This window comes from Solanum pennellii, chromosome 2 (assembly GCF_001406875.1).
Source record: "Solanum pennellii chromosome 2, SPENNV200".
Classification (NCBI taxonomy): Eukaryota; Viridiplantae; Streptophyta; class Magnoliopsida; order Solanales; family Solanaceae; genus Solanum; species Solanum pennellii.
In genome coordinates this window covers 58,902,486-58,917,982 of record NC_028638.1, presented here as the reverse complement: position 1 = coordinate 58,917,982, position 15,497 = coordinate 58,902,486, and the positions used below count along the sequence as shown (strand labels likewise).

The window sequence follows — 15,497 nt, the reverse complement described above, 5'->3', positions numbered from 1 at the left end:
TTTTTTGGTACTCGTTCCTTCTATTTCCACAAAAATTATCCATATTCCAGTGATATTACTAAACAATTAGCATTAGGTACTATTCCTATAGTTTCTTGTTCTTTGATCTCGGTTTACACTGGTTTTATATGTGCTCTGGTTATTTGCATTATTTTGTTTTTCCTGTTGTTCCATCTCTCGTTTGTCAGCGTTACACTGTCCCTTCCACATTAAGTTGTTATTGCTTGCATATATGTTTCCCCTTTTCAAACTGTTTATTTAAGCTGATGATCCACCGGAAATGCCTCTCTATCTCTGTGAAATAGGGGTAAAGTTTTACCCTCCTCAAACCCCACTACCCCACTTGGTTTATCAATCTTATATCTCTGTTTGTGTTGGTTGTTGATAAAAGGAGGAAGATTGTCGTAGACTAACATTTTATGGTGAATCTTTCTGATACAAAATTTGTTTGAAATCTACAAATGAGCTGTTTACCACCATCTTCTCTATTCAAATACGAGGATATGTTTGAACGTGTGATAACATTATTAGCTGGAAAAGCCTTTTTTCATGTACTGTCTCAATCGATGGCAGACGCATGATTTGTAAGGTAGGGTCTTAATTGAATTCAAAATGATCAGTCTATAATGAACTTTCGTATCTATTTGAATTGAAAATAGTTTATTGATTTATCATACAAAAATATTCATATAGTTACAATAGCATTTGTTAAAGCACATAATTAGTGTTGTTAACTGATTAAGACGAACATAGCTTCTTGATATGGTTCTTTCATGTATGATTATTTCCTAAAGTGAAACAGCTACTTCAATTTTACTTGAAAAAATTGATGTTGTAACTACTAGTAGTTCAACAATCTGTAGCATATTACATTGCGACAATCTGTTGCTTCAAACAAACATGTATTTCTCCTAGTAATGAAAACGACATCTCTAAAATTATAATCAAGATTGTGTATAATAACTTCGTAATTTTATAGAATCTGATCACATTATTATGAGTTTAAATTTTCGTGGCAGACTGGAATTACTGCTCTTTAATTAGTAAAACGTCAAAATCTTTTTCATCTATTTGTTCTTTATATATATATATAATGTGGTCCTACCCTTTGGTATGGTCTACAAATTAAGCAAAATATACGTATGACTTACCAAACCTTGACTTCTCAAAATTTGTAATTTATCCGTTTGATTTCACGCAATAAACTTTTGTATTATTTTAGTATATTTTGAGAAAAAATAAATTAATTTATATTCAAATATTTTTATCTTTACTTAACCATATTTAATACACAAATCATTTCATTAGGAGAAAAGAAGTGACTCGTGGAACTTTTGATTTTTGGGTAAATATTTAAGTAATTTCACATAAATCGAAATGAATATTAAAATTCGAACGTTACTAGGGTTAAGTTCAAATAATGTGGGTCCCGTTTTGGAGAAGAAAAAGACAACGTTTCACTTGGCCGAAGTCTAAAGAAACTAGAGAAATCGAAGCACTTGGCCTAAATTTAAAAAAAATGACACCTTTAGCTTCTTCTTACTCTATGAGTGGCCTTTCTTAAACAACGTGTATCGCTTTTTTTACATTTGAATTTCAAATTTAAATGCTGAGATCCAAAAACAGAGAGACAGATAAGAGAGATTACATGCCATAAAAAATCATTTTTAAGTAACGGCACAATAATTATTCTGTTGATTTTTTCAGGTTCCATTCTTGTTTTTTTTCCCTAGCAGACTGATGATGGAAGATTCAGCTTGTCTTATACATGCTTTCTCTTATGCTTCTGCTATACCCAATGAAATAAAACAGGTATAAATAAATAAATAAAAAACTGTTTTATTTTTCAAGATTCTTGTGTTTCTTTTTCTTTCTTGCTGATTTTTTGGGATGGAATTGAGTATTCAGGGAAACCCTGTGCATGCACTTGGGGAGTCAATTTCTTTTGGGAGATTTGTGTCTGAGTCTTTAGATTGGGAAAAATGGTCAACTTTTTCTCATAAAAGATATGTAGAGGAGGCTGAGAGGTATGCTAAGCCAGGTTCTGTTGCCCAAAAAAAAGCTTTCTTTGAAGCCCATTACAAGAAAATTGCTGCCCAAAAGGCTGCAGCTTTGCTTGAACAAGCCAATCAAGAAAACCCCAATTCTGAAATTACCAAGAATTCAGCCCCTGATTCTACTTCACTTGTAAAACCCCATGTAGAAGCTAATCAAGAAGAGGTTCATGAGAACCCTGATGCTTTAACAACAGATTCCATGGTTAAGGTTTCAGTTTCAGTTGCTGATGTGGAGGAGATAGAGAGCGAGTCCCCAGTGGAGGGTCCAGGTACTCCTGAAGCTACAGAGAAAGAACCATCAAACCACATTGAGAATGGTGAAACCCAAGAAACAGTTTCTGAGATTAGTGAAACATCTCATACTGAGAAGCCTTTGCTGAAGATTAAGGTAAATATGTGTTCTTTACACTACTTTGGCCTAGATTTTGAACATCTTATTCATACCAATAGTGTAGGAAACTCTGGCTTTATGAAAAGTATAGTTAGTCTTCATGAGATGATTTATATAGATGACCCCAATTAGTTTGTGATAAAAACCTAATTGATCTATTGAATCAGTATGACAACAACATATCCAATGCAATCCCATAAAGTTGGGTTTGGGGAGGTCAGAGTGTTAGCAGACCTTACCCCATCCTCAGAGGTAAAGGTGTTGTTTTCGATAGACTCCTCGGCTCAAGAATAAACAGTCCAAAGCAGTTCATTGTATTGATTGATTCATATACTAATTTTTAATGCTATATGGTACTGATTCATCTCATTTGATTCCACAGAGCTCCAGCTCTAAACTTGAGGATGATGCTGCATCAGTGACAAGCAAGAAAAAATCTGCTTTTTCTTCATTCAAATCAGCAGTCTACTCCAAAAAATCAAAATTTCCATTTTCGCCAACTAGGCATAGTATTCCTCTTGATGTCGATAAAGAGAACAATTTTACTCCAATCACAACTAATTCTTCTAACTTGGACTTGATGAATGAAATGAGATCAACCCCAAAATCTTTGAGCAAGTTGATCAACTTTACTCCTGCCAAAGAGCCACACAAGATACCTCCTCCACCTCCCTTCCTCAAGAAGGAAAGTTCAAAGGTTGCTCCCGCTACTAGCAAGGCATCTAAGCAGTTTGCAACTCCACTTAAGACTCCTATGGTAATTTCCTCCCCTTGTTTAAACTCCTTTGTCAAAGTCTTTCTTGGTTTGCCTAATGTTTGCTTCACTGTTCACCTGCAGGCAACATCAAATGGTGCATCAAACCGTCCCATGACAACGCCATCTTCAGAAAGCAGAAGGTATATTTCCCTATATTGTCTAATTAGAATTGTTAGCAAGCATTTCATTGATTCCATTAATACATGGTTCTTTGGTTTTTTCCCACCTTCCCCACTCCAATTCTTGTATCTTCGTATTTACAGGATTAAAACACCGATTCATCCCTCAGCTTCAGGAAGTAGAACAGCAGGGCCTAAATGGAACATTTTGTCTTCTGTGTAAGTGCCTATTACATGATGACCCTAGATTCTAGCATAATCATTTATACATTTGAATGAATAATAGTAGAGCGTTTTCGCTTTACGTGTAAAAACTGCTGGTTGAAGGTTCAAGCTGAGTGTAACCAGGCTCTGTCATAACTCAAAATAGGTATCTTTTAGTGGATACAGTTTGAGCACTTCTCCAGGACCAGGAAACCTTTTAAAGAGAATCTGAGAGACAGTTGTTTCTACTTGAATTTAGTTATCTTCCCACACACATAAGTATGTGGGTGTGTGATGTGTCAAACTATCATGAACCAGGACAGTGATAATCTTCTTTCTGCAAGTATTTGATTATAGAGTATATAATTGCCTCATTGGATATCGCTTACCTTTGTTGTTCCTTGTTCAGTTCCAAGTCTTTCACAGCCTACCGAAACAAATTACAATCACCAACTTTATCCACTCCTTTCTCACTGAGAACAGAAGAAAGAGCTGCACGAAGGAAACAGGCAAGTGTATACATTAAATACTATGGACAATCTTCTTTTCATTATAAAAACTATTTCCACTCATACTTGTACTCCTGCAAATACTTACAGAAGCTTGAAGAAAAATTCAATGCGAAGGAGGAAAAGAAAGTTCAACAACAAACGACATTAAAGGTTCATTTCCTAATGCAAAACTTCCTTTATGGCTTGTCGAATGTTTTCTCTTTACCATGAATTCTGCACCACCTACTTTGAAAAGAAGGAAAACAAAGAAAAGTAGTGTGTGAACTTTGAGGTTTTCCACCACTGAACATTATTAGAGTAGAAACAGTACATAGCAATAGGTGCTTTTGCTCTTTCCACTAGTAATCAATTCTTCTTTTCGTCCATAAATTTGATTTTCATATGATTTCTTCTAATCACAAGGTAGCAGCTCTATATCATTTATAAAGATCTAAAAGTTTCTAACATTGTAGTATTATGTGATATTTCCTGAAAAATATATGCAAATGATTTGCACTATCATTAGTAATATTTTCCTAATATAGTTTTCACTATCTTTTGTATTCTTGGGCCTCTAGAGTAGTTTTCCTCTACCATAATTTCTAATTTTCGAGTTACATCTTAAATTGCAAATTCGTAACGACAAACTCTTGCTTGCAGGAGAAAGCAGGAACGGAACTTAGGAAACTTGGACAAAGCTTTTGCTTCAAAGCTCGTCCGCTGCCTGATTTCTACAAGGAAACAGAAACAGCAAAAGATCATGCAAAAAAGGTACCACTACATTGTATTATATTTTCATTATTCAGATATTCCTAAAAACTACTTTTGTCAAAATGCGTAGTGTCTTGTTCAATGTTGATCACATTGTCCTACTACTATATTTTCTAAATATATGTGTGCCTACTATAGATAGGCATCTATGCTCTCCCTTCTGCGGCAGTGGTTCATATGGGTTTAATTTGGTGCAGATCCCAGCAACACAAGCTCAATTGCCCAAACGTGGAAGACTGCCATATCCCAGCTCAAAGCAAGGCTTAGTCTCGAAGCCAGCTTCTTCATCTTTGATGAAAAATGACTCTTGCAAGAATCCAAGAAAGAAGACTAGCTGAAAAAACTCACAGATCAAGAGTAGTGTCTTATTAGAATGTGTTTCAATTGGGTATTTCTTCCAAGAGAATGTTTTGGAGGTGTGTCTTCCCTTAATATGATTTAAGGAGAAGCAACTCCAAAATCTTGTATAAAAAGCTATCTAGACATAAAATGATTTTAACCTTGGAGCTCTCAAGTGACCACAATCATTTATATTAACGTTCTCAAGTCAATATTGTCCTCATACATTCAAATTGCCTTTGCAGCTGTGATTTAAACTTAAAAGTTCATGATTTTTCCTAGGCCGCTATTTTGATGCAATTTTTCTTATTTAAGTACATACCATTCTAGAAATGAAATAAAGGATTGAGAATCCTAATCGACAAACTGGTTGAGGACAACACAGAAACGCAATGTGAAAACTGTGACGAAGCAATGAGTCAGTCGGTTGTGCGGTGCATCTTTTAGGATAACAATAAAAAAGTTGCCATGGGCAATCATTTTCTTATACGACACTATTATCTTTGTTGACATAATAAAACAATTACAAAGATGCGCATATGTATACTATACTATTTATTTAAAATAAGAAAAGTAGTTAGCATCGAAATTGTAATTTTTTTCTAACAGTACAAGGGTGAATGCATATATATTACAAAGATGCGCATATGCGAACGAATGTCATCGAAATGTTCCAATTTATTTGACAGTAAATACAATTACAGAAATGTAACAATTTTTGTTCAACAGGTTAACACAAATACAGTTGGAAGGAACTGAATTAGATTCCTTCCACAACACACCAATCTTCATCTTCTTCAACATCTTCCCACACAAATCCCACCTCACAGAAACTCATTTTTTCTTCATCGTTATCTTCAATCTCAACGCCGATCGCTGGAGACCAATCGGAGTCAACTACTAATTCCTGATCTCCGTCACCGTAATCTTCATCATAGTAAATTTCATGATCCATGTAATAAGAAGAATCGCTATCCAAATGATCCAAAATTCCAGAAGCTGAAAACCCTGAAAAATTGAACCCAGGCCTAGCATCAACAACTCTCCAAGTAACCAACGAAACGACGTCGCCGCATCCCTTTAACTTTTGTGTGCCCTTAGTTTTGTCCTTGGATTTTGCAGCTGGATGAACATGGCAGCTGGTGCACCTGGGTCTACCGCACTTGCCGGTGAACTTGGAATGGTTACTGGGCTTAGTTGGGACCTTTGCGAAAAGCCCAGCGGTTGGTGGTGAATTGGACTTGTTCATGTACCTGGGCTCGGGTCTTGGGTTCCATGGAGAGGGTAAAATTGGGTAAGTACGGACCATACCGTGTTGGCGACCTTCTCTCCTCATTTTTGAAGAATAAAAAATTCAATTGATTTGGAAGATCAAAGTGTTAAACTGGTTTTAGTATTTGTAAGGGAACCTATTTATAATATATAGTGTGTGAGGGGTGGGTGTGTCTTGGAGGTGGGAAAACTTGGGAAGCAAGGTGTTTCAATTAGTCAACTGAGGACATGTTCTTCTCTTTTTTGGGTGCGTGTCTTGCAAGCCTATAATTAACACAATTCAGAACAACCCATAGCCACATCGTAAATTATGGAAAATGCTAAATGACTAGAATTTGATCATAATTGAGAAAAGACTTAATTTAATTTTTTTCTCTTTAAAATAAATTAAGTCTTTATTATTACTATTTTTTAGACTTTTAGAAATACATGTAAATAAAATTTTATATTTAATGAATTAGCATTAATATTAATTGTGTGAAGAAGGTTATTTCATGAGACTAATGACAATCTAACTTCACCTTTGTTTAATTCTTCCTAATTCTCTCTTTCTTTATTCCTTTTTCTCATCTTTTTTGTCATCCTTTCTCCTTTCTTTTTCATTATATATAAAATTGAATTATACAAATTGTAATTCTACAAGATATATTTGCATACATTTTATCACTACTATACTCATTTATATATGGGAAAATTGTATATAATAGCAAACTAATAACCTAAATTAAATGGAATAGCTAGGGTTTGATTTAATTGTGCTCCATAGCAAACATTAGCTAAAATTTGCCAGCGTCTCTCTCCCAAAAATCTCGCTCGCCACTCTCCATTCTCGCTCGCCTCTCTCGCTTTATACACAGAAGTGTATAATTCTGTTTCTGTTTTGTATAAAGCGAGAGAAAATTGTATATACACATGCAAAAATGTATATCTTCGTGTTATACACTTAATTATACAATTTACAAACATTTTACTTCAAATATTGCAGAGAAAAAGGCCAACGAATTATACAATTGCGAATTATACAATTGCAGTGAAATACAATTTTCTCTAGCTTTATACAACAGAAGTGTATATATTGTGTTTCTGTTTTTGTATAAAGCGAGAAAAACATATATCTTCTTGCTATACACTTATAATTATGCAATATATATACATTTTAATTCGCTTCAACTGTATGCAAAACAAATTATACAATTGCAGCGACATAGGCCAGCGAATTATACAATTTAGGCCAGCGAATTATACAATTGTATATGTATAGCAAATTATACAGTTTTATGTTTGCTATGGAGCGCAATTATGCAAAGTTTGCTATAGCATACAAATATAAATTTTTTGTTTGCTACATGTGAAAGTTGCCCTTTATATATTATATCTCATAATCTTAATAAATACAATATTTTTTATGATAATAACAAATCTTTTTTAATAAAGTTTGTACTTTAATGTGATAAATATGGAAAGACAAGTTCTGTGGGACAAAATTTAATAATTAGATAAATTTTATGTATTAAAAAATAAGACATAATTTTCGTGTTATAATTTTTTTGATATTTTATAGTGAAAATATGGCATAACGCTATAAACAAGTTAATTACATTTAAGGTAATTTGGAAATTTCCTTTAATGTGATACTTCTCACAATGTTCAGTAATATATTTGATACTTCTCACATGTGATTTTTTTAGAAACATTTTTATTTTAATGATTAATTTCAGTCTTAAACATCTATTTGTGGATTTATTTACTTATCATTATCTAAATATTTTGTTTAGTTAATAAAAAAATATTTTTTTGTGTATGTGTATAGTTCATTCTATTTCTTTTAAAAAAATAAATATTGTTCAGTAAATAAAAAAATTACACGTTTAGTTAAAAAAATATTTTTGAATTGTACCTTAAAAAGATGTTCATTAGGTACTAATGCATACCTTCGAAAATTTAGTTTTCATTTAAAATAAATTTTCTTTATCAAAGAAAATAATTAAATTTCTCATTAATAATAAGTACAGATGACTATCTTCTCTACTTAAGATTATACTTAATTATTTTGTTAAGCGTAGATTCAAATATAAATAGTTGAATTTTTCTTTAAATATAATCAACTAAATAGATTAGACTATAATATAATGGATGTTTTTCAAGAGAAAAATAATATTATTTTGATAATTAGATATTTCTAAAAGTAATTGATGGTAAGACGTTTATAATTGTGCACGAATAACACATTAAATTTTATGGACAAAAGGATTTTCCAATTAGGATATACATGTTTAAAAAATTATACATTTAATATAGAATTTTTTTACCGAATTAAACAATTAAAATTCATATTAATAATATGTATATGTCTTTAAATATAATTCGAAAAATATTTCAATTACGATAATCAAAATTCAAAATACTTTAGAATTGATAAAAATCAACACATTATAGAACTATGTAATTTAATTTTTAAAACATAATAATTAAATATGTAGGTTAATTTTTTAAATATGTAATTTTAAATACGTGATTTTTTTAAAATATAATATTTAAATATGAAGTTTAATTTTTTAAAACATAATAATTAATAATTATCGAAACTATAACATTATTGTGTAACTATCTTGGTTTGTAGTGAAATAAGATCGACAGATATGAACCATATAATTTATAATATTTCTTTACTATGTCGATATCTACTTATTAAAGTATTTTGAAATTTGACTGTTATTATTGAACTATTTTACATTACATTTTAAAAAGCATATTAAAATTGAATTAAAAAATTATTGAAAATTGAATTTAAATAATTATTTAAATATATAACTTAAATTTATTCATAAATTAATAAGATAAAATTACTTAATTTAAAAATTCTTATATGTTTCAAAAAAATATTAATCTGAGAGAAAAGAATATATATATTGTGACTATAACTACGTATACTTAATATTTTAACATGTCATTTAACAAAACAATAAATAATACTAATAAAGAAAAATATATATATGATGAAACTTTGATCTAGTCCATATTTAATAAATTTATGTTGTCATTATCATCGGAGAATTAATAAATTTGTAAAATATTGAAATAATGGCAGCTCAAAACACATTAGACCTGATAATTGTCAATAGTTATAGAAATCATGCGTATAGCTCATACATGTCGAATCAAAGAGAGTCATAAATTAATAGTATTGATTATTAATAGTATTAATCAAACAAGACTTACCTCCTATATTACGTAGATTTGATGAATTGTAAATCATTACTTATATTTATTACTAAAATGACCTCTAATTAAGTAATTTTTTAAATTATTATATTTAAATAAAATTAAACTATATATTCAAATAATTTTTAAATGTAATTTATAAAATGTTGAGATAATGACAACTCAAAATACATTAGATCCGGTAAATATCGACAATTATAGAAATCGTGCGTTTGATTAAATACATTTTGGTTATGAAAAAAGTAAAGATAATTAAGTTTCAGCTTCAATCCGTTACCAAATGGGAAAAAGCAGATTATGTATCCTCACATCTTCCATACATTTTTGTTTCAATAAGCAAAATTCTAACATTCTTAATGTATTTTTTCAGGAACTTCTTATAGCATATAACGAAATTATGTAGGAAAATTTTTGTTAATAGTCATGTGAACTGCTCATGTTTTTGTATGATTCATTCATTTTTTGACAATATGTAATAGAAAGATGAAAATTGTTCACTTTTATATATTTGAAGGATGTTTTCCTGCTAATAATGATACTTTAAAGATGTATTTTAAGTTTGAGGTATAATTTAATGATGTTTTTGGCCAAAAACTCTATCTATATAGAGAATATCTGAGGGATCAATTAAATATGTCAATTATGACTCAGTACTATTGGTTTAAAGTTTTTAATATAATTGAAACGGAATCATGAAATAGTACTTATGATTACCATTTGGTTCATAATAAACTTGAAATATTCCTAAAAACATGTTCAAATTATTGATTACAAACTTGAATTTAGCAATGACAGAGCATATCAATAAACAAACTACGATTTTGAAATACTCCAAACGTTAAATTTATAAAATATAATAGACTACATCTTCTTTAACTATGTTTCGACTGGAGTAATACTTTTACGTACACCAAGATGACTTGAGAAAGTTGTAAATCAAATTCCACTGTTTTATCAGCAACTGAATCGAGCAGCAATCAACGTCCCTGAATGTCCCTTGGTTCCTCCTGAGTAATGCATATATAACCAAATTATAAACGATAAATATTTGCACTAGAAACACTTCATTTGAAGAAGAAAAAAGTGCATTTTTATCTAAGACATTATGTATGTGGAATATATTTGAGTGATGGATTCTCTGTTACCACATCAAATTTAGGAGAAACTTCTTCTTTCCTTGAAGGATATAGCACATAATGTTGCAGAATGAAGAGAATGTCAAAGAATATCGACACCTGCAACATTCATTTGATCAAAATACAAAGACGAGTATATATATATAGGTAAAAACACAGCTGAACATTTCATACCAATGACAACAAAGTCTTGCCGATGTTTCCATAAAAGTTCACCCAAGAATCTGTGGGAAAAGTAGATCAAACACTCTCTCTCTTAGGCACACAAACATTCATAACTCGATACTGCATATAGGAAGATTGAAAAATAGAAACTCACGTTGATCTATAGATTGCACTGCCATCTGCCCGTAATTTGTTAAACCTCCAAACAAATCCAGCAAAATGTTACCAATACTAAAACCAACAGTGCTCTTTCTCCGGAAGTTCATAACAGCCTATAGATTTTCGACAGCCAACATTCTTAAACCATTGGAAGTAAACTAAGTAATATGTCAAAGAAGAAGACGACTATATCATAAAAATAACTGGAAGCAATTGATAACTTTTTACTCAAACAAAACAAGAATTTCAAAGGGCTAAGCCATATTTACCTGGGGAATGTACTTGGTTACTGTCATAGCAACCTGCAATCCGCTGCAATTGACAAAAACAAGTGTGAGATTTTATCGCTATAACTGAAAAAAAAAATAGTTTTATCAGGACTATATTGTCACAGCAGATAGAGTTCAGTTCAGTGATATTCATTTATAACCCTCACCACAAATAACTAGAGATTAATGACAAAAAATGTGAGTTAAATTGTGGATTTTAAAAGAAGGTGGCTTACTTGAAACAGGACACTAGCCATAGCCAGGAATGCTTAGGGATAGCCACAAACACACAAACTGCAACACTTAACCAAGCAACAGAAACAATTGCTATAGCAATTTTCGATACCTTCTGATTTCCACGCTGAAAAGAAATATACTACTCCATATGTCTATGAGAAGGAAATTAATAATTTGAACTGAAAAGAGATAGTTACACTTACATACATCATAGATAGAAATCTGAAACAAGGTAAAGGCTGTTAAAAGAACAGCATGAGTAGAGAAAGCCACATCATTGGCAGCTACAGGTATCATCTGAAGTTAAACAATTAATTAATTAGCACAAAACAAAACACCATACATGTATGTACACATGTGTTATCGCACAATGAACCTCATTTTTGCCATATCGATAATGATATTGCCTTTGAACAGCACAACTGAAGAACATGGAAGCATTGTAGATGAGATAAGACGAGTGCTTTGTCAAATTCAACACCACGAAATCAAAATTCAAGCCCACCACACTAAAAAGTTAGAAATAACTGATCAGAATAACTGAAGTTGCAAAATTAAATTAAAATAAAAGCAGAAAATTACCTTTTCCGACGAAAATTCAAAATGACCTGAGGATAAAAGCTAATAGACCATGACACAAACGCAATCCATCCCAAAACATTATACAACACTTCCAGTGGAACGGAATTCCAAGAAGCCATTAATGAACAAACTAGATTGAAGAGAAAAATCGAATCGTAAAATCCCTATTCTTGTGTCTAGAAAAAAGAATAGGGGGCATATCATTATTTATTTTGATGCAAATCCCAATGTAACCAACATTAATACAGAAGTCAATACTCAGTCAAACTTTGACTAATTTTTAAATTTAAGTCAACCTGACTAATTTTTAAAATTAAGTCAATTTGACTAATTTTTAAAAATTAAATTATATTAATGTTCTTCTTTTAAAATAATTAAATATTTAAAAAATTATACAAAAATATGAATCAAAATTCTTATTGTTTAACAGTAAAAGAATCACAATAACTAAAAATGGACATATAAAATGATTTATTTTACGCAAGTAATGAATGTGCCCCACATTTCGTCCATATTCACGTCCCTTTCACCCATCATCTATACCCAAGTGCTTACGTTCAAGCAAGAAAATATGATGCGTGATTTGAAATTAAACAAATTATACCGGAAAAGAGGAAAGGATCCCTCCATTATTATTTTGTTCATATGTAAGCCACGTGTCCACAATAAAAATGTTACTCTCCATTCCGTTTTCTGGTGTCAATCTTTCGAGATTCAAATTATTTTATTTTTTAGTGATAAGTTTGTATTTTTGTAAAACTGAAGCAAATTAACAATATAAAGATAAAGAAAAGAAGAATATAAAATAAGAGATATAAAAGATGAAAATAATAGAAATAGGGAGACAAAAAGATGAGAGCTTTTCTTATTCAAGTCTTTACCAAACTCTATTTATTATGCAGCATAGAGGCATACAAAAAGTTAGTCATAAACATGACATTAACATGAATATAATGGAGAGGTTATGAAAGTGAAAGGTTACAAGAATAATAGTTATAAAGGTGGAGGTTATGGAGGTTATGATCATCTTCATAATGAGGAAAATAGTGGAGATAATGGTTGAGTAACTTCTTGATATAGTGGGCATCCACATTATATTGTTCTATAACACTCCCTCTTGGATGTCCATTGATATGTCTTGTTAAAACCTTACTAGGAAAAACCCTGTGGGAGAAAATCCTAGTGAAGAAAAAAGAGTACACATATCTTCGTTAAAAACTTTACCAGGAAAATCCATTTGGGACAAAACCATGGTTAAGGAAAAGAGTACAATACGTATTTTTCTCTCCCTGATAAAAACTTCACTTGTTATCTTGAAAACAATGCATTTCAATCTTGTATCACAACTTCTCAAATATTGATGTTGACAATCTTTAGTGAATAAGTTTACAAGATTATCACTTGAATGGATCTTTGTACGTCTATCTCATCATTTTGTTGAAGATCATGTGTGAAAAATACTTTTGGTTAAATATGTTGTGTCTGATCTCTTATGATTATATCACTCCATTCAACTGAACTATATATATTTGTCAAAGGAAAATCACATATTTTCTGAATATGATAGATTATGATTCCAACCAAACACACCCCTGACTTACTTCATTGATCAATATGATTTGAAGAAGTGGTTACAATGTTTGTTGAATGCCAATATATTGTCGTGACTCCATATGTCAGCAAATAGTTCATTTGCGATCGAGCTTTATGTAGATCAAATAAATATTTTGCATATATATAATTAAATCATTTCTGACTCATGAGATTGATCAATTTCATTGAAGCTCGTCTTTTCTTCTCAAAGAAAGTCACACATCTTCTAGCATTTGCATAACCAGCAATCTGTAAGTGCACCAATTGCACTAATACATAATACTTTAAATCATTTTCATGAGGTTGAAGAAATCATTTTTTTGTGTTAAGCAATCTCAAAATCATTGAGTACTCAATAGAATTGCGTTAAGACCTTTTAAATCTTTCAAGGATTTTCATATAACCTTCATCGTCTAGTTAGACGTAATAATCAATCATTTTGTATATTCAAGTATCTCATTTATTGGTAGACTGAAACAAGTCTATTGCATCCACCACTAGAGACTATATCTCCATTTAATAATGTAAGGATTTTTGCGAAAACTCTCCATGCCCCGAGGCACAAACCGTACTTCATATCTTATGGTTATACTTTCGCATAATGATTCATTTGTACCCCACTGACATATATTTTGATCTATGAACTATAAGTTCAAAAATATCACTTTTCTAAGTGAAACAAAAATATACTTGAATAGTGCATTTTATTTGACTAATCATTTATTTGTCCACACTATATGACAGATTCAAATTTAAAATCCTCATAACCATTTATAGCATTAAGTGCTATTTCATATCAAATATACCGTCGATGGTCATTTTGATATCGATTCCAATACGACATAACTTATCGAGATCTCTTCATTTTTTATCATTTTCAGGTACCTGAACCTTTGCCAAGGTTTTATGAAATGTTATGTCATATGTCATAGTGTTCTTTCAAAACACTTGCCTCATTATCAGGACCATTTTGATAATTACTCATCTCTTTCCTCAAGGAGCTTTACGATTGGAATCGATTGGTCTATCACGCTTCTGGCGTACCATAGACTTTGTCCTTCAAGGACTATTTATTCAAGCATTTGCAGCTTAATCAAAATATTGGGTCAGCAAATACATCTGGTAAATTATTTGCAACATTTTGCATATGAATTATCTCTTGAACTTCAAGTTCATTTCTTTAACGAGAATCGAGGATCTAGATAATTCATCCCACACAAAAACCTCAGTTGCTAAACATATCTCCCCCTAATGTTATGATATCTAACATTTACCCCTTACTTCATTTGGGCATCCACCTTTGTGCGTGGTGGAGTAATAAAATCATATATGCACACATCACATTTTTAGATGGAAATTGTTTGGTTCCTGACCATGAACCATTTGTGATGGGAGAATCTTGTTGGCTTGATACATACATTTTAAACAAACTCATCTCATACCAAATTTTATTTGAGAGATTTGTTCTCATTATCAATGGTCTAATTATAATTAGAGGCAAACAATTTCTGCTAAACCAACCAACAATATCAACATGACTTTATAGTTTGAAACTGTGCTCTTAATTTAATAATTCGAGCAAACAACCTAACAAAAACCAATTTGTAAGTTGACACAAATGCGCATGTGACCATACCATAGATGCATCTATTAAATCATAATAGTAAACGGTCCACAAGGCTGGTGAACGGGCTCATATTCACCTTTTTATATGTTCCAAATAATTTTAGGGA

General features: G+C 31.2%; 3 protein-coding genes across 6 annotated transcripts; 1 reads left to right on the top strand and 2 right to left on the bottom strand.

Moving 5' to 3' along the window:
- Positions 1-1,512: 1,512 nt before the first annotated feature.
- Positions 1,513-5,354, top strand: LOC107008687 (protein WVD2-like 4). Its single transcript, XM_015207822.2, has 9 exons — positions 1,513-1,812; positions 1,909-2,445; positions 2,831-3,205; positions 3,287-3,345; positions 3,469-3,543; positions 3,938-4,037; positions 4,128-4,190; positions 4,680-4,790; positions 4,988-5,354. Exons 1-9 carry the CDS (start codon positions 1,741-1,743, stop codon positions 5,126-5,128), a joined length of 1,533 nt encoding a protein of 510 aa, XP_015063308.1. The 5' UTR covers positions 1,513-1,740; the 3' UTR covers positions 5,129-5,354.
- Positions 5,355-5,777: 423 nt separating this feature from the next.
- Positions 5,778-6,536, bottom strand: LOC107009345. Its single transcript, XM_015208661.2, has one exon. It carries the CDS (start codon positions 6,463-6,465, stop codon positions 5,890-5,892), a length of 576 nt encoding a protein of 191 aa, XP_015064147.1. The 5' UTR covers positions 6,466-6,536; the 3' UTR covers positions 5,778-5,889.
- A 3,777-nt stretch (positions 6,537-10,313) lies between these two features.
- LOC107010411 (cystinosin homolog) lies at positions 10,314-12,368 on the bottom strand. 4 transcript variants are annotated; one of them, XM_015209694.2, is made up of 9 exons: positions 12,172-12,368; positions 11,966-12,098; positions 11,797-11,886; positions 11,589-11,728; positions 11,353-11,395; positions 11,079-11,196; positions 10,934-10,983; positions 10,769-10,858; positions 10,314-10,630 (listed from the first exon to the last, which is right to left on the bottom strand). In XM_015209694.2, exons 1-9 carry the CDS (start codon positions 12,288-12,290, stop codon positions 10,601-10,603), a joined length of 813 nt encoding a protein of 270 aa, XP_015065180.1. In that variant the 5' UTR covers positions 12,291-12,368; the 3' UTR covers positions 10,314-10,600. The 4 variants fall into 4 exon arrangements, with proteins under 4 accessions (XP_015065180.1, XP_015065181.1, XP_027770282.1 ...); XM_015209695.2 differs by having other exon boundaries at positions 11,589-11,713; XM_027914481.1 differs by having other exon boundaries at positions 11,966-12,011.
- Between the last annotated feature and the right edge of the window lie 3,129 nt (positions 12,369-15,497).

Excerpts from the sequence above, each read along its gene's own strand:
- LOC107008687 (XM_015207822.2), top strand. The coding sequence starts at position 1,741 with ATGATGGAAGATTCAGCTTGTCTTATACATGCTTTCTCTTATGCTTCT. Across the intron at positions 3,206-3,286 it reads CTCCACTTAAGACTCCTATG|GCAACATCAAATGGTGCATC; the intron begins GTAATTTCCTCC and ends GTTCACCTGCAG. Across the intron at positions 4,791-4,987 it reads CAAAAGATCATGCAAAAAAG|ATCCCAGCAACACAAGCTCA; the intron begins GTACCACTACAT and ends AATTTGGTGCAG.
- LOC107010411 (XM_015209694.2), bottom strand. The coding sequence starts at position 12,290 with ATGGCTTCTTGGAATTCCGTTCCACTGGAAGTGTTGTATAATGTTTTG. Across the intron at positions 11,197-11,352 it reads TAACCAAGTACATTCCCCAG|GCTGTTATGAACTTCCGGAG; the intron begins GTAAATATGGCT and ends GAAAATCTATAG. Across the intron at positions 10,631-10,768 it reads TTTCTCCTAAATTTGATGTG|GAGGAACCAAGGGACATTCA; the intron begins GTAACAGAGAAT and ends TGCATTACTCAG.
- LOC107009345 (XM_015208661.2), bottom strand. The coding sequence starts at position 6,465 with ATGAGGAGAGAAGGTCGCCAACACGGTATGGTCCGTACTTACCCAATT.